The sequence below is a fragment of the Nomascus leucogenys genome, chromosome 21 (genome assembly GCF_006542625.1).
Source record: "Nomascus leucogenys isolate Asia chromosome 21, Asia_NLE_v1, whole genome shotgun sequence".
Taxonomy (NCBI): domain Eukaryota; kingdom Metazoa; phylum Chordata; class Mammalia; order Primates; family Hylobatidae; genus Nomascus; species Nomascus leucogenys.
The window spans coordinates 19,561,679-19,580,683 of NC_044401.1; the positions used below are offsets into that span (position 1 = coordinate 19,561,679).

The window sequence follows — 19,005 nt, forward strand, 5'->3', positions numbered from 1 at the left end:
TAAATACCAATTAACTTAAAATGTTTAGTTTTTTTATTTTTTTTGAGACGGAGTCTCCCTCTGTCAACCAGGCTGGAATGCAGTGGCACAATCTCGGCTCGCTTCAACCTCCGCTTCCCGGGTTCAAGCGATTCTCCTGCCTCAGCCTCCCAAGTAGGTGGGACTTCAGGCGCGTGCCACCATGCCCAGCTAATTTTCATATTTTTAGTAGAGACAGGGTTTCACCGTGTTAGCCAGGGTGGTCTCAATCTCGTGACCTGGTGATTTGCCCGTCTCGGCCTCCCAAAGTGCTGGGATTACAGGCGTGAGTCACCGCGCCCGGCCAAAATATTTAAAGACAGTATGACAGGAGAGTGGGGCTGGCCTGGACACGTAGACGAGCTTCCTGGGTGCGCAGATGGTGCATTTTGGTCTTCTGCTCCCACTGCCCCACCCCATGAGGGAAGAGGTGCATCTCCATTTTTAAATTCCTCCTTTGAGCTACAGTGGCAAACTCAGCAACTAAGTAGATCCCAAGCCTGATAGTTTTTTTTTTCTGGGCCTTGAGAGCTCATGTCCCCTCACCTGGAATCTTTCAAGGATGTCCGGGCCATCTGGGAATTACTGCGTGTGCACACACATAAAAACACGCCCCTAACACCAGAGGCTGGGTGTATGATTGTTTTCGAGCCTATTGTATTCAACCGTCTGCCCCTCAGCTACTTCTACAAGCGTCAAAGGGCCTCACCCAGAGACTACAGATCCCCTGGTGGATAAGTGTACTAGGCCGTGTCTGCAGCTGGAGCCCTCGGCCTGAAATGTTCTGGCTTTAGCAAAGCGGCAACAGTGTCCAACCCCAGTCCCCGAGGAGGAATGTCAGCCCTGGGCTCCTGTGAGCGCTGCAGATTCGTCCCAGGAAAGGGTGACCGGGATCGCTGCCCCGGGTCGCTGCTCCGGGATTACCAGCTAAATAATCTGTATTAGCATCCTCAGCACGCACTAGGAGACGCAGCTCAAGTCCGCTCCCCTTTTTGTGCCCTTATATATATTTGGTGCAAAATGGAGAACCTTTTCCCCTACGTTTGTGTAAAAATATATGTAAATAAAGCTTTAAAACAGTGTTACCGACCCCCTTTTCCACTCGCAATAAGATTGACTATATATGCTGATCATTCCAGAAAAGTCTCGACTCTTCCTTGAGTAGTCTGGAGCTAGTAGGTGCAAGTTTAGAAGCGATAACTCATCACTGAGGGAGGCACTGAAAATTTTATAACTGTTAACTGGAATCTAAATTTCCATGTGAATGCGCTGTCTCTGGTCCCGTGTCAAGAGACTAATATTTTTCCAAAAGCCTGAAAATATGCTTTTATGATGTCGGGAGTCTCAAGGTAAACGTAAAAACGAACTCCTTTACCCCTTTGAATGTCTCGGATGAACTCACAACTGTCCACCAGCTCCCCCTACACGTGGCTCCTTAGAAACCGTGGAAAAGGGAAAAATGAAAAGAGAAACTGCCAGGACTTAAGATGTCTGCCTAAAGACCCTTCGAACTACAATGAAGGGTCTACCCACTTCCAAAATGTCCACCCGCAGTCCTGACGTCACTGGATCGGCTCCATCAAGCCAGAAAACGAGTGCGCTCCAATCAGGGCTCAGTCCCCGCCCTTGGCTTGCGTCACTACCGGTGGTGCAGCAGCCATTTTGTCAGTCGCCAGCGGATCCCGCGCGCTGGGGAAGTGCAGTTCCCCCTGGTTACCAACTCGTCCGCTTTTCCTTCGGACTAAGGGAGCCGTCGAAGAGCGCTCGCCAAAGGCGCAGCCGTTTCTCCCTACGGTGCCGCCGCTCCTCCTGCAGCCGCCCGTAGGTAGTGCGCCGTTTTCCTCACCTGTGCCTGACAGGCGCCCTCAGGGAGCCGCGGTCCGCGATGTCAAGCGAGGAAAGCTACCGGGCCATCCTGCGTTACCTGACGAACGAGCGCGAGCCGTACGCGCCGGGCACCGAGGGCAATGTCAAGCGTAAAATCCGAAAAGCTGCCGCCTGCTACGTGGTGCGCGGCGGGACTCTGTATTACCAGCGGCGGCAGCGGCACCGCAAGACCTTCGCGGAGCTGGAGGTGGTGCTGCAGCCGGAGAGACGCCGGGACCTCATCGAGGCGGCGCACCTGGGTCCCGGCGGCACTCACCACACCCGGCATCAGACCTGGCACTACCTGTCCAAGACGTACTGGTGGCGAGGTGAGACCTGGCCCGCGGCGAGGGGGCGGGCTGGCGACTCGTTGCCTGGGCAAGGCTCGCTGGCGAGGCCTGTTTGCGCACCCACGAGTCGGAGGGTCTCGGACGCCTCTGGGCGGCGGAGCTGCTGCCAGGCGGAGCCGAGAGGGTGGGGGACGCGAAAGGAGCCGCACTTCCCACAGGAAGGAGGCCGGCGAAGCTGGGGGCGGGCCCTGGCCCTGGGTGGGACCAAGGGGGCTTCCCCGGAGGCCGGGCCATCCGCGGGGAGGGGCCGGACGCCTGGGCTGCGCCAGGTCCGCCTCCTTGGGCGGCCCCTTGAGGCTGAGGCCCCGGCCCTCCGGAGGTGGCGTTTGGCTCGCGGCAGTGGAGGCTGCGGGGTGCACGTTTTCACCTGTGCTGACGTTTGGAGGAAGGGACGAGTCACCCGAAGCCGGGTCTCCCGTTTCTTTAGTGCTGCGCTTGGGTTTTGGCGAGCGAGTATGAGCTGCTCTGGACACATTCGCTAGTGTTCCTCAAATTTTGCCGCTACCGCGTGAATAAGGAATAATACAATTATTTGCAGAAGTGATGAGTGATTGACAAATCGCCTTGAGCGTTTTTTTTTTAAGAACAAGAATTAAATGTAAAAGATATCAGATACTCTTTGTTTGTTTGGTTTTGCGGGGGGATAGGGGTTGTTTGTTTGAGTAGACACGGGTCTTGCCACGTTCCCCAGGTTGGTCTCCATCTGGCCTCAAGCGATCCTCCCGCCTCGGCCTCCCAAAGTGTTGGGATTTCAGGCATGAGCCACGGCGCCCAGCTTGATATTCGTAACTCTGAATGTTTTAATAATCTTTCCCTTAATGATGTGAAAAACGCGTTTGGGAACTGTGTAGCATTGTATAAACGCAGAAAAGGTATGATTACTGTGACTTTTTGATTGTCAAAAATATAGCTCTAAAGTTAACTTGACTCCTTGGGAACCAGTTGTAGGGGAGGAGAGCAAGTGCCCTTGGCTTCTTAACCATCTTCACTCTCCACAGTTAATTAATATTCAAACTGTCAGAATTAGCAATAGTTTACAGTCCCATTTAAGAAATTTTGTTAGGAACAGTGCTGTCACTCTGCATATGGCTACGGAAAAGTTAATTCATTCAAGTGTTGGTTACTTCGTCTGTGAATAAAGAAATTACTGAATAGTTCCTAAGGTTCTTTTCGGTTTATAAACGTCATCAAGTTTATTCGTTTACGAACTATTGGGTAATCAAATTCTTCAATTATTTTCCACTTTAAACCAATATCTGAATTAAATTCCTATAAGGACAGACAAATGCGAAAGTTAAATTATGAGGTAATGAAGTAATCAGTGCATTTTGTTTGGATGGGTTTGGGTAGACATTAGTTAGTTGAACAAATGTCTCAGATTTAATACTTAAGGATTTGTTAAAGATAATTGTAACTATAGGTAACACTGATCAAGCTTATATATGCAGGATGTAGTCATTAGTACTTGGCATTTATTTAACCTTCATAAAACCTTAATACTTATCTCCGTTTTTTGGAGACAGAGTGTAGGGGGGCTTGCTTGGTGCAGTGACACGATCACAGCTCACTGTAGCCTCGACCTCCTAGGCTCAGATGATCCTCCCATTTCAGCCTCTATCTGTTTTACAGATGAAAAAACTGAAAGCACTAGGATGTTAAATAACACAACAGAAGTCACACAGCTGACCTTTGTGATCTCACACTTTTCTTTTTTTTTTTTTTTTCTTTTTTGAGCACCCAGGCCGGAGCGCAGTGGGGCAATCTCGGCTCACTGCAAGCTCCGCCTCCCGGGTTTACGCTATTCTCCTGCCTCAGCCCCGGCGAGTAGCTGGGACTACAGGCGCCCGCCACCGCGCCCGGCTAATTTTTTGTATTTTTAGTAGAGATGGGGTTTCACCATGTTGGCCAGGATGGTCTCGATCTCCTGACCTCCTGGTCCGCCCGCCTCGGCCTCCCACAGTGCTGGGATTACAGGCATGAGCCACCGCGCCCAGCCTGATCTCATACTTTTCTTAACCCAGTGTTATGTGGTATTTTGTGTTCAGAATTTTTCTTTTTCTAAGTTCATTATCTGTGAGTGATTCTAATCCAGTTTTTTTTTTTTTTAGTATGCAGTGTCTTAAAAGGCAAAAACCTGAGACGATGTTTGTTTATTTATTTATTTATTTATTGAGATAGAGTCACTCTGTTGCCCAGGCTGGAGTGCAATGGCGCGATATCGGCTCACTGCAGCTCCGCCTCCCGGGTTCAAACGATTCTCGTGCGTCAGTCTCCAGAGTAGCTGGGATTACAGGTGCCCGCCACGAAGCCCAGCTAATTTTTCTATTTTTAGTAGCGACAGGATTTCACCATGTTGGCCAGGCTGGGCTCGAACTACTGACCTCAGGTGATCTGCTCACCTCGACCTCCCAAAGTGCTGGGATTACAGGTGTAAGCCACAGCGCCCGGCCAATACAACCTCTTTTGGTCTCTAAATCTACACTCATATAAATGCTTTTTTGATAAAGTCGTATTTAACTCGAACCCATTGTTTCTTTCCTTTTTCTTTTTTCTTTTCTTTCTTTTTTTTTTTTTTTCTTTTTGAGACAGAGTCTTGTTCTGTCACCCAGGCCGGAGCACAGTGGTGCGATCTCGGCTCACTGTAGCCTTCGCCTCCCAGGCTTATGTGATTCTGGTGCCTCAGCCTCTGGAGTAGCTGGGACTACAGGCGCATGCCTCCACACCTAGCTAATTTTTATATTTTTAGTAGAGACGGGGTTTTGCTCTGTTGGCCAGGCTTACTCCTTACCTCAAATGGTCCGCCCACCTCAGCCTCCCAAAGTGCGTGAGCCACGCCCCAAGCCCCATTGTTTATGTTCTGGAAAAAAAAAAAAAAAAAAAACTCTGTGAATCAGTAAATTTGGCAGTCTTAGGTCAAACAGGTTTCTTCACCGTAGGAGTCAGAGGTTCTAATATGATAATGTCAATTGTATATAGCTAAAATTTTTCTGAATTTATGACTTCAGTGTATACTTTTATAATCAGTGTGGGACATAATACAATTTGGAAAATATTGCTTGAATACTATTTGAAGATTGAAAGTATAAGGAACTTGGTGGCCAGGCAAGGTGGCTCATGCCAGTAATCCCAGCACTTTGGGAGGCCAAGGCGGGCAGATCACTTGACGTCAGGAGTTTGAGACCAGCCTGGCCAAAATAGTGAAACCCCATCTCTACTAAAAATACAAAAAATCAGCCGGGTGTGGTGGCGGGCGCCTGTAATCCCAGCTACTCAGGAGGCTGAGGTGGGAGAATCGCTTGAACCTAGGAGGTGGAGGTTGCAGTGAGCCGAGATCCCACCACTGCACTCCAGCCTGGGCAACAGAAAGAGACTCCATCTCAAAAAAAAAAAAAAAAATGTGTAAGGAGGTTTGTATAATTCGGCATTTCAAAACGCTTTTCAGGAATATTCTCTATACCTCTATCATTTTACCTAATAAGCTTTTCATTTGTACTTATTTGAAGATTTGGGGGTAACTTTCTGCCCTAGGAATGGACAAGCATGCTCTCGTTTAAGTAGAATAATATACCAAAAATCCCATGACTTCTGGAGGCCTAGCTCTGCCCTATTTTACTAGATGTGACTTTGGACAAGTTACATACCTCTTAGAGCTTTATTTTTCTCTTGTATAGAATGGGAATTAATTGTTCTCTTGCAAGGATGATAGTGGGGTGTGTGTATATGTGAATATATACATAAAGCCTTATCCCTGCCCCCTCACCCCCACTCCAGCATGCCAGGAGCTGGAAGTTGAAATCCAAAATCTTTTGTGAGTAGCTTTTATATAATCAACTTTTGTTAGATTGTATATGCTATTATTTCACACAACCCTAAAATCTCATAACTTTCAAAAACAAAAGATTTATCTTAAACTTTCATTACAAGTTTTGTAGTAGTCCTGTTCCAGGCTACAGATTGGTTTCACCTTTTTTCATCTGAAATTCAGGTTTAAGAACAACATCCCTCTGGGAGATGCTATTTGTGAGAGGGGACAAAGATCAGGGAACTGGTGCAAAATACTCAGTACCTCTTAAGGTTCTGTTCAGATATGGTACACATCACATGTGTGCAAATCAAATCACATGGTCAAGCCTAATGTCACTGGAGTGGAGAAGTATTAGCTTGAGCCATATTAAATTGTTAATTTGTTTGGTTTTGTTTTGAGACAGAGTCTCGCTCTGTCGCCCAGGCTGGAGTGCAGTGGCACAATCTCAGCTCACTGCAACCTCCGCCTCCCAGGTTATAAGTGAGTCTCCCGCCTCAGCCTCCAGAGTAGCTGGGATTACAGGCGTGCGCCATCATGCCCTAAATTCTTAATTTGTGTAGGTCAAAAACAGGTGAATATTGGCAGTTTCATATAGTTTCTCTTGCATGAAAACATTGCAACTCACATGAAAATGGGTGGAGCTAGTCATCTTATGATTGGAGAAACAAGCATCAGAACATCATTTATAACCTATATTTTTTGGAAAAAAAGCATATTTTGCATTTTAATAAACTCTACATATTTTATGGGATATGAATGTCTGCACATATGTACTGAAACATGTTTATGTACACAGACTAAATAATATATTCTTTTGTTTTCAGTTAACAGTATTAAATTTGACTTGTTAATATTTTCATTGTAGGTATATTGAAGCAAGTCAAAGATTACATTAAACAGTGTAGCAAATGCCAGGAGAAACTAGATCGATCCCGTCCAATATCAGATGTTTCAGAAATGTTGGAAGAATTGGGACTAGACCTTGAATCTGGAGAAGAAAGTAATGAATCAGAAGATGACCTGAGCAACTTTACTTCATCTCCAACTACAGCGTCCAAGCCTGCAAAAAAGAAGCCAGTATCCAAACATGAACTTGTGTTTGTAAGTGGTACTCTCCAGTCAGCTTTAAGATTTGTAACTAGTGTACTAGTATTTGTAGCCTTGGTGACTTATTTTTCTTAAACCACTAAGACTGCTTATTGAACAAGACAAAATGGCGATGTACTGTGTTGTTATATAAGCTGAACTGCCTCTTCATTTATCATAAATGTTCCTGTTATTTTTTCAGAATGAACTTATTAATAATTACCAGTTGGTTTGTTGTTAATTATCCTCCCCCCCTTCTTTTATGATGATATATTGGTACAAGTAGACAGATTTACATTTCTGGAAGCAGTCTCTGGGTTTACGCCCCAAGGTAAAATTAATCTGACTAGGTCTTGGTTTTTCACCTGCATCAGTTTCATACATCATCATATTTCTGATCAGTAAGAAGAGGCAGCCAGAAGTGAGATACAGATTTTCATTAGGTGAGGTAGAATGAACATGGCAGAAGATAGGATAGGACAACATATCTTTTAATTTAAATAGATAGGTAACAAAGAAAATATCAAATTATTCATACCTGGTAAAAAGGTAATATGTAATGTGTCTTGTTTTAAAGTTTGTTAAGGGTAAAAAAATACAGGTAATATATTACTCCTGCTCTCAAACTTATTTTGACAGGTTGACACCAAAGGAGTGGTAAAACGTTCTTCTCCAAAACATTGTCAGGCTGTCTTAAAACAGCTGAACGAACAGAGACTTTCCAACCAGTTCTGTGATGTTACTTTGTTAATTGAAGGAGAAGAGTACAAAGCTCATAAATCTGTTTTGTCAGCAAATAGCGAGTATTTTCGAGATCTTTTTATTGAGAAAGGAGCTGTTTCCAGTCATGAGGCTGTGGTGGATCTTTCTGGTAAGGCTTTCCTATTACTCTTGCTTTTTGTTTGTAATGACATTCTAGAAGAGGGAGATATGTGTGTCTTCCACACACAGACTTTATGCCAAAGTAAGAGAAGCCCACTGACAGCAGTAGGCTAATCTGTAGTGAAAAGGTTCTTTTTAGCAAGATTTCTGTGGTAGAGTTATGGAAAAGGGTGTCATACTATGTCTTAAGTAGGACAATTATAGCAGAAAAAGAATTTCTGGGATTTAAACCGTTAAAAACAGTTTGAGTGAAATCCATAAGTGCAACAAAATTATTACATTAAATGAATATGTTATTTAAAAATTGATTGTTTAAGCTAGGTGTGGTAGTGCACGCCTGTAGTCCCACCTGCTCGGGAGGCTGGGATGTGAGGATCGCTTAAGGTCAGGAGTTCCAGGCTGTGGTGTGTCATTGTACCTGTGAATACCCACTGCTCTCCAGACTGGGCAATATAACAAGACCCTGCCTCTAAAAATAAAAAGTAAATAAAAATTGACTTTTTATGTCTTACTTTGTGGGACATGTAATTATAGAGTATTTTATAAGTCTTTTGTTTATTAAAGATTAATCCTTAGAGTTTATTAAGTTCAATAATCGAATTATCAATATAGAAAAGTCAAAATTCCAGGTTTGTGTTTTGTTTGTATCATATTATTGTTGTAAATAAATAGTTCGACTTTCTTTTGGCTTCACTAGAATTTATATATTGGCTTATGAGTCAACAAATGAAAATTTAGGAAGAATTAAAATAGCATTATTTATACATTTTCTAATATAAAACTTGCTGTAACTTTTGAATTACTTAAATCACTTTGAAATATTTTTTCCTTTTTGAAACAAAAAAGTGACTTTATCCAGGTATGTAAATTCTTAATTATTTAACCACTGATCCTTTTATGCTTTATTGTTTTTAGTCTTAACCTCTTCTGGGAAGATACATTTTTCCTTAGCAGTGGCTTTATGTTTATAGAAAGCAATAATAATGGCCGGGCACAGTGGCTCATGCCTGTAATCCCAGCACTTTGGGAGGCTGAGGCAGGCGGATCACCTGAGGTTATGGGTTCAAGACCAGCCTGACCAACACGGAGAAACCCTGTCTCTACTAAAAATGCAAAATTAGTTGGGCATGGTGGCGCATGCCTGTAATCCCAGCTACTCGGGAGGCTGAGGCAGGAGAATCTCTTGAACCTGGGAGGTAGAGGTTGCGGTGAGCTGAGATCACGCCATTGCACTCCAGCCTGGGCGACAAGAGCAAAACTCCATCTCAGACAAAAAAAAAAAAAAAAAAAGCACTAATAGCTTTCTCTATATAAATAAATATTTATTAAGCATCCACTGCATACAAAGAACTAGCCTAGGCTCGTGGGGTGTACATATGAGCAAAAACTTTTTGGAGCTTAGAGTTGGCATTACATTCTAGATTAGTGGTATTTGTTTTTTTTTTCTGGGTTTTGTGACTCAAAGAACAAAATACGTCTTACACTGAGCCATCTGAATATAAAAACCCATCACAAGTTATTCTTTTGATGTGTTTGCTTTGGAATTTTTTCCCTATATTTCATGCATCTGAAAGCATGAGTGTTGCTCTTTTCTGGTTTCTCAGCAGTTTATAGCAAATGAAATGTCTGCCTGAAAAAAACTATGGCACAGCATGCTAATATTCCAACATAATACATCATTTAATCTTCATTCCATATGCATATTTTTGTATATTGTTCAGCAAATATTATGTAAGCCAATCATAGGTGAAATAGACATTATTTTAAAAATATGTTTGATTTAAATATTAAGTAGATAAGGCGGGCACAATGGCTCACACCGATAATCCCAAAGCTTTTCAAAGCTTTGAGGCAGGTGGATTGCTTGAGCTCAGAAGTTCGAGACCATCCTGGACAACATGGTGAAGCCCTGTGGCTACCAAAATTTACAAAAATTCGCCAGGCATGGTGTCACATGCCTGTAGTCCCAGCTACTTTGGAGGCTGAGGTAGGAGGATCACTTGACCCCAGGAGGCGGAGGTTGCAGTGAGCCAAGACCACACCACTGTGCTCCAGCCTGGGCAACAGAGCAAGACCCTGTCTTAACCACAAAAATAATTTTATCTTAAGTTTGTCATTTACGGTATCTTGGTCTGCCATACCCCTAGATGTTGAAGTCCCCACCATAATTTTTCCTTCTGTTATAATTGTCCATTTCATTTGAGAGAGAGGATATTTTTATAAAGTTTTTGAATTGTAAAAAAAAAAAAATTTGCCCTCTTAATGATTTTTCCCTTTTATTTATTTTCGGATAGTCCCTGAAACAGAATAGTTTCAGAGAGGCTCTCTCCTTTTATTTTTAGTTGACATGTAATAGTTGTACATATTTATGGTGTACAAAATGATATTTTGGTGCATGTATACAATTAGTAATGATCAAATGAGGGTAATTAGGAAATACCTATCACCTCAAACATTTACCTTTGTGTTGAAAACATTCAAAATTCTTTCAGCCCCCTTTTTTTTTTTTTTGACAGAGTCTCATTCTGTCACCCTAGGCTAGAGTGCAGTGGTGCAGTCATGAGCTCAAGCAATTTTTGGGCTCAAGCAATTTTTGGGCTCAAGCAATTTTCCTGCTTCAGCCTCCCGTGTAGGTGGGACCACAGATGCACACCACCTTGTCCAACTAATTTTTTCATTTGTTTGTTTATAGAGATGGAGTCTCACTTTGTTGCCCAGGCTGGCCTTGAACTCCTGGACTCTTCCAGCCTCAGTCTCTGAAAGCACTGAGATTACAGGGGGTGAGCCACCATGCCAGGCCTCTTGTAGCTTTTTTAACATATACCATAAACTGTTGTTAACTATATACCCTGCAGTGCTATAGAACACTAGAAGTTGTTCCTTCTATCTATCTAGCTGTAATTTTGTATCAATCAACCTCCTCCTATACTCCCTTCCTGTCACCCTGCCCATCTTCTAATAACCGTAACTCTTCTCTCTACTTGGATGATCTAAGTTTTTTTTTTAGCTCCCCCATATGAGTGAGGACATTTGGTATTTATCTTTCTTTCCTTGACTTACTTAGCATAATGTCCTCCAGGTTTATCATGTTGCTGCAAATGACAGGATTTCATTCTTTTTTATGGCTGAATAGTATTCCATTGTGTGTATTTACCACATTTTTTCCATTCATCTGTTGATGAACATGTAGGTTGATTTCATTTCTTGGCTGTTATGAGTAGTGTTGCAATAAACATGGGGTGCAGGTATCTCTTTGATATAATTTCTTTTCTTTGGGTAGATACCCAGTAGTGGGATTGCTGGATCATATAGTAGTTATATTTTTAGTTTTTTGGGGCACTTCCATAGTGTTTTTCATCCTGGTGTACTAATTTACATTTCTGCCAACAAATGGAAGGCAGAGGTTGCAGTGAGCCAAGATCGCGCCATTGCACTGCAGCCTGGGCAACGAGATCGAAACTCTGTCTCAAAAAAAAAAAAAAGGAATTAGCTTTCCTAGGAGTGGCTGAATTCACCATAATGATAATGTCAATGGGGAGTCCCCTCAGTTTTTTTCAGCCTATGTCCTAACATCTCACAGTTTAAGGCTTCTCTTTATGTTTGTTCATCCTTCATAGGTTCTTTTGCATAAAGTACCACACTTTACATACCTTGAGTCAGAACTGAAAATTACAGCAAATATGGCTCTCAATTGTATATTTAAAAATCTCTAAGATAAATTATTGCATGAGAAAAGCGAAGTGCAGAAAAGTATGTGTAATATGACACCTAGTGTGAGAAGGTGGAATTAGAATAATTGCCTCCGTCTAGGTGTGGTGGCTCACACCTGTAATCCAAGGACTTTGAGATGCCGAGGCAGGAGTATCCCTTCAGGCCAGGAGGTCAAGATCAGCTGAGACAACATGGAGAGACCTCCATCTCTTCAGAATATAAAAATAACCAGGTGTACGCCTGCCCTGCTACTCAGGTGGCTGAAGCAGAAGGACTACTTGAGCCTGGGAGGTCAAGGTTACAGTGAGCCATGATCAATCCACTGCACTTCAGCCTGGATGACAGAGCAAGGGCCTGTCTCAAAGTACCTAAATAAAAAAAGAAGGCCGGGTACGGTGGCTCATGCTTGTAATCCCAGCACTTTTGGGAGGCCGAGGTAGGCGTATCACAAGGTCAGGAGATCAAGACCATCCTGGCCAATATGGTGAAACCCCGTCTCTACTAAAAATACAAAAATTAGCTGGGCGTGGTGGCATGTGCCTGTAGTCCCAGCTACTCAGGAGGCTGAGACAGGAGAATTGCTTGAACCTGGGAGTCGGGAGGTTGCAGTGAGCCAAGATTTCGCCACTGCACTGCAGCCTGGCCACAGAGCGAGACTCCATCTCAAAAAATAAATAAATAAATAAATAAAAATATTGGCTTGGCGGTATAACGAAATTCTGGAGAGCTATACAAATTCTTAATCATTCTGGTTATGGAATTATCACTGTGTAATCTTTTTTCTGATTTTTGATTCATGTGAATATTAATTAAAAATGGCTTTGAAAGTGAATCACTGAGAATTTTAGAAAAGAAACTGACCTTGTTTTCCCACAGAAGAATGTAATACCTCACGTGTATAGTAATTATTTCATTCCTTACACCTGGTAGCCCAAGGACCACTCTTCCCCTCCTTCCCCTTTTGTAAAGAAGATTGTATTGGAACACAGCTGCGTCCATTGGTGTACATCTGCTTTGCAGCTACAGTGGCAAAGCTGAGCAGTTTTAGCAGACATCTCATGGCCTGCAATGTTTATTATCTTACTCTTAACAGAAAAATGTTGCTAACCTCTCCCTTGGGTATTGTTTTTTTTACTTTACTTTTAGTCATAGAATACTTTGTTCAATCACGTTTTTATATGGACCACTATTACTTGGAAGTACAGCTATATTTACTAAAGTGCGATTAGGGGACAAGTTGGTTGAACCCTGCCACTCGCCTGTCTTCGTCTTTTTTTTTTTAACCCTCCATCCTCCAGCAGCTGTTTCTTGAGGGGAATTTGAGGAATCCCCAGGGTTCTGAGGAGTACAGTTTGAAAATGACTGCCTTACAGCAACTCTTGAGGTAGTAAGTCATACTATTTTCTATATTAGGTACTGAGGCTTAGCTCATACAAATGAGTTAGTCAAGGCTTAATAAGAAACCAGAACAAAATGCAAATCCAGGGATGATTAGTTACAGAACAAATGGTCATATTTGCCTTTGAATTATATTTTGTATTGTCATAATTCTGTATTGTTTCATTGGTAATTGACTTTTTTGTCTTTACCTTCTTTGTATTCATACAGGTTTTTGTAAGGCCAGCTTCCTTCCTTTACTGGAATTTGCCTATACTTCTGTACTAAGTTTTGATTTCTGTAGCATGGCTGATGTAGCCATCTTAGCTCGTCATCTTTTCATGTCAGAAGTCTTAGAGATTTGTGAAAGTGTACATAAGCTAATGGAAGAGAAGCAGCTAACAGTATATAAGAAGGGTGAAGTACAAACAGTTGCATCCACCCAGGACTTACGAGTACAGAATGGAGGTACAGCACCTCCTGTGGCTAGCAGTGAGGGAACCACAACAAGTTTATCTACTGAACTTGGGGATTGTGAAATTGTACTACTGGTAAATGGAGAATTGCCAGAAGCGGAGCAGAATGGAGAGGTAGGACGACAGCCTGAGCCCCAGGTTTCTTCAGAGGCTGAAGCTGCCCTGTCATCGGTAGGATGTATAGCTGATTCCCATCCTGAAATGGAGTCTGTTGATTTAATAACAAAAAACAACCAGACAGAACTGGAAACTTCAAACAACAGAGAAAATAACACAGTTTTTAATATACACCCTAAACTTTCAAAAGAGAATGTAATTAGTAGCTCGCCAGAGAGTAGTGGTATGGGAAATGATATATCAGCTGAGGATATTTGTGCCGAAGACATTCCAAAACATAGGCAGAACATTGACCAACCTTTAAAAGATCAGGAAAATCTAGTTGCATCAACAGCAAAGACAGACTTTGGCCCTGATGATGATACTTACAGAAGCAGGCTTCGACAACGTTCTGTTAATGAAGGGGCATATATTCGACTACACAAGGGAATGGAGAAAAAGCTGCAGAAACGGAAAGCCGTTCCCAAGTCAGCAGTTCAACAGGTATGATGTAAGAAGGGTTGACCTGTGTAGTTTTAGCTTTAGGTTGAAAGCATTGTATTGATGAACTTACGGCTATAGTGAAAATTATTTGGGAGGTGAGATGGGTACAAGGTAGCAACTTAATGTTTTAAATGCCAGTATTAATAAGATAATGTGAATTTGAAATCTTTTTGTTAGAAATTTACAACATGACTTCAAAAATTAAAATTGAGTAGATTTACTTAGATTGTGATTTCTATCCCTTATTAGGTGGCTCAGAAGTTAGTTCAAAGAGGAAAAAAGATGAAACAGCCAAAAAGAGATGCTAAAGAGAACACAGAAGAAGCATCTCATAAATGTGGGGAATGTGGAATGGTTTTTCAGAGGCGATACGCCCTTATAATGCACAAACTGAAACATGAAAGAGCTAGAGATTATAAATGTCCAGTAAGTATTTGGAAAGCTAATTGAAGATAACTCTAATTCATAATATATAGAATCCAACTTACTGCTTGGTTATCTTTTCGCTTGTATTCTATGTCTTATATGGCTATAAGAGTCATCTTCTGATTTAAATGTGCATGTCATTTACTTGCCTCCCAAAAATACTCAGTGACTTAGCCTTATCTCTGCTTCCTCCTGATACCGTAGTAAGACAACTGTAAAAAGATCATTTTAAAAATGTAACTCATAAAAAGGCAGAGAGAACAGGAAATCTTGAAACAACTAAATTCTGGATACGAATAAATAGATGGAGTAACTTATTCAGCAGATTTGAAAGGGTTCACTTCCAGGTTTTTAGTGGGGAAAGCTAAGAATCAACCCAAATTGAATTGTAGAACCACCAAAATGTCTCAGGAATTAGTAGTGCTAGCTACCTTGAAAGCAGAAGCAATTAAATCACTACCCCTGTCCCTTTAGCCAAAGATCCATCTTCTACTCCCTGGAAAGGATAAAACCATAACTCCACTGGGTAGTACTATGTACAGTGAAGCTAAATGTACTGTACTCAAAACAGGGAAGAGTAAAAGCATACTGAATATTAAGTTCTTTTTTTTTTTTTTTTTTTTTGAGACAGTCGTTCTGTCACCCAGGCTAGAGTGCAGTGGTGCAATCTTGGCTCACTGCATCCTCCACCTCCCAGGTTCAGGCGATTCTCCTGCCTCAGCCTCCTGAGTAGGTGGGACTACAGGCACCAGCCACTATGCCTGGCTAATTTTTTTGTATTTTTAGTATATACAGGGTTTCACCATGTTGGCCAGGCTGGTCTCAAACTCCTGAGCTCTAAGGATCCGCCTGCCTCTGCCTCCCCAAGGTAGGGGATACCAGGCGTGAGCTACCATGCCCAGCCCAAGGTCTTTCTTTACTCAAGTCCCAGGATATAGGCATCTAGACCCTTAACCGTAAAGCAGAAAGATTTCTCAGAGATGAAAAATCTGAAGCCCAATAACAAAAGACAACTACTGACAAAAGCTCATGGTTGACAACAATCCCCTCCCCGCTTACATGGAAATTCCAGTGAATTTTTTAATGTCTTATTCTGAAATATGAACAGATATTAGGGATTATTGACTCATGACAAAAGATTTCAAGAAAAACAACTTTGGCTGGGCACAGTGGCTCACACCTATAATCGTAACATTTTAGGAGGCCAAGGCAGGCAGATTGCTTGAGCTCAAGATTTCAAGACCAGCCTGGGCAACATGGTGAAACCCTGTCTCTACAAAAATACAAAAATTGGCCGGGTGCGGTGGCTCACACCTGTAATCCCAGCACTTTGGGAGGCCGAGGCGGGTGGATCACGAGGTCAGGAGATAGAGACTATCCTGGCTAACATGGTGAAACCCCGTCTCTACTAAAAATACAAAAAATTAGCCAGGCATGGTGGTGAGCACTTGTAGTTCCAGCTACTTGGGAGGCTGAGGCAGGACAATGGCTTGAACCTGGGAGGCGGAGCTTGCAGTGAGCCGAGATCGAGATTGCGCCACTGCACTCCAGCCTGGGCAACAGAGCGAGACTCTGTCTCAGAAAAAAAAAAAAAAAAAAAAAAAAAAAAATTAACTGGGCATGGTGGCACACACCTGTAGTCCCAGCTACTTGTGGGGGGCTAAGGCAGGAGGATGGCTTGAACCCAGGAGGTCAAGGCTACAGGGAGCCAAGATTGCCCTACTGCACCCCAGCCTGTGTGACAAAGTGAGACCCTGTCTCCAAAAAAAAAAAGACAATTTTGAGGAATCCAAGACTAGCGAGAAAACTAAAATGAAAAAAACTGAAGAACGTATGATTTATATAAGAGATAAATGAAAAATTACATTTACAAAACAACCAGGTACTGTGGTTTTTTTGGTTTGTTTTTTTCTCGAGACGGAGTTTTGTTCTTGTTGCCCAGGCTGGAGTGCAGTGGCACGATCTCTGCTTCCCGGGTTGAAGCAATTCTGCCTCAGCCTCCCAAGTAGCTGGGATTACAGGCATGGGCCACCATACCTGGCTAATTTTGTATTTTTAGTAGAGATGGGGTTTCTGCGTGTTGGTCAGGCTGGTCTCGAACTCCTGACCTCAGGTGATCTGCCTGCCTCAGCCTCCCAAAGTGCTGGGATTACAGGCATGAGCCACTGCGCCCAGCGGTACTATGTTTTTAAAAGGGCACATTGAGGCTGAGCGTGGTGGCCTATACCTGTAATCCCAACACTCCAACACTTTGAGAGGCAGAGATGGGAGGATCACTTGAGCCCAGCAGTTCAAGACCAGGCAATATAGCGAGACCCTGTCTCTACAAAAAAAAAATTTTTAATGTCATATTGGCTGGCCCGAAGTTAGTTATCTCAATTGACTGTTCACAGTTACAGATCGAACTCCTTGTTCTACTCTTTACCACCTTCTCACTACTGCACTTGACTAGTGTAAAAAAAAAAAAGTCTAAAAAAATTTTTATTAATATAAAGGGCACATTAAAATAACTAAAGAGTATTTTAGGAATAAAATATATAGTACCATATAAAAAATCTCAGAAAAGTTGGAAAATATAACTGATGAAATCTCCCAGAAAATAAAGCAAAAAGACAAGTTAGAAATGGGAGTGAAAGAAAATAATAGAATTGGTCTAAGATACTCAGTATACAAGTATTATTTTCAAACAGAACATGGAAAACAATATAAAGAAAAATTTCAGAACCTAAGGATAGAAGTTTCTGTGTTAAAGGAGTACACTGAATGCCCAGAACAGTGGATGAAAATAAAACTATATTAAAGTACATTATAAAATTTCAGAATCAGTGGACAGAAATAAGTTGCCAGAGGACAAACAATAACATTGTCAGTCTCATAAAAAGGATAAGGATCAGAATGGCTTTAGGTTTTTCAACAACAGAAACTAGAAGACAAAGCCACCATTTGTTTAAAATCTAAAGAGAAATGATTTCTGGCTTGAATTCTTACAGCCAGTCAGTCAAACTTTTAATTATTTATGATGGTAGAATAAGAGTATTTTCAGACATGCCAGGTCTCAAAATTATTACTTCCCAAATTTTCTTAGGAAGCTGTTGACAGACATGTTTCACTAAAATGAGCAAGACATGTTAAATGGAAAACATGGCATCCAGTTCAACAGAGTCCAAGGGATTCATCAAGACAATAGTGAAGGGGATCCCAGGATGAAGCTATGTGTCAGGCATAGGGAACAGTTAGCCCAGGACATAATGAATTTTTTTTTTTTTTTTTTTTTTTTTTTTTTTTTTTTTGAGACAGGGTCTTGCTCTGCATCCCAGGCTGGAGTGCAATGGCACTATCACAGCTCACCGCAGCCTCCACCTCCCAGGCTCAAACAATCCTCCTGTCTTAGCCTCCCAAATAGCTGGGACCACAGGCATGCACCACAATGCTCTGCTAATTTTTGTATTTTTTTTGTAGAGACAGGGTTTTACCATGTTGCCCAGGCTGGTCTCAAACTCCTGGACTCAAGTGATCCGCCCTCTTCAGGCTCCCAAATGCTGGGGTTCCAGGCATAAGCCACAACACCCAGCCCAGGACATAATGATTTGACAGAGATTTCCAAAAAGGTGATGGGTTTTAAATCTCCTCCCAGTGCAGTTGGGGGCAGGGTTTGGCAAATTAGTAAGTGCAAAGAGAAATAAAACAAAAAGCAAGAAAGGAAAAAGAATTACAGTGTACTGTATGTGGCCCAGTGGTAATAATATTTACATCCTAGAAATGTAAGCCTTGAAATTGGTCTACTCAAGAATATGATATAACTATATTGATAAAGAGGGGTAATGGAAATCATTTACATATCTAAGTAGGGAGTAGAGGAGTAAAAATGCAAATCAACTTCCATTATGTGTGTTACATAGAGTTACAAAGAGAAGCATCAAGAGAGAGTCATCCAAGCACAGCTGCACTTAAAAATAAAGTCAGAGATAACTCTAGAAGCAAAATATGGTGGAGATGGTTGGCCAGGAGACCAGTTTTACTTATTGTTTTAAAAAATAGGTTTTGCAGAGGGTAAGCATATATAACTTTGATTTTAAAAAGAACAAAACTTTCTTGAGTCTTCAACTATGAGATAAAATCCAAGGACCATCAATCACAGCCTTACCTTTCTATTTCCAGCTTCTACTCCTGTTCCACCTGATAACTATTAGTACTCATACTAATGAGAGAATTCTTCTGTCTTTGTTTTACCATTCCTGAAAGACCCATTTCAAGCCTAACCTTGTTGATATAAATCTTGTGCTGTTGTTAGACTTTAGCCTCTGTAGAATAGGGATTGAGTCTTATCCCTTTTATCTTTACAATCTAGTACCTATTGTTTTTTACATAGTGTGTGTGTTTATTGATTTATATAATTGTAACAAAAACA

The 19,005-nt window shown here is 42.0% G+C and overlaps 1 protein-coding gene across 1 annotated transcript in view; it reads left to right on the forward strand.

Annotated features, from left to right (window-relative positions):
- Positions 1–212: 212 nt before the first annotated feature.
- Positions 213–19,005, forward strand: part of ZBTB11 (zinc finger and BTB domain containing 11) — a 29,459-nt gene continuing 10,666 nt past the window's right edge. Inside the window, exons 1-5 of the mRNA XM_030801820.1 lie at positions 213–2,213; positions 6,905–7,140; positions 7,765–7,996; positions 13,327–14,171; positions 14,421–14,597. Coding sequence (XP_030657680.1) covers positions 1,904–2,213; positions 6,905–7,140; positions 7,765–7,996; positions 13,327–14,171; positions 14,421–14,597 — 1,800 coding nt within the window. The 5' untranslated portion in view covers positions 213–1,903. The remainder of the gene's footprint in view (positions 2,214–6,904; positions 7,141–7,764; positions 7,997–13,326; positions 14,172–14,420; positions 14,598–19,005) is intronic.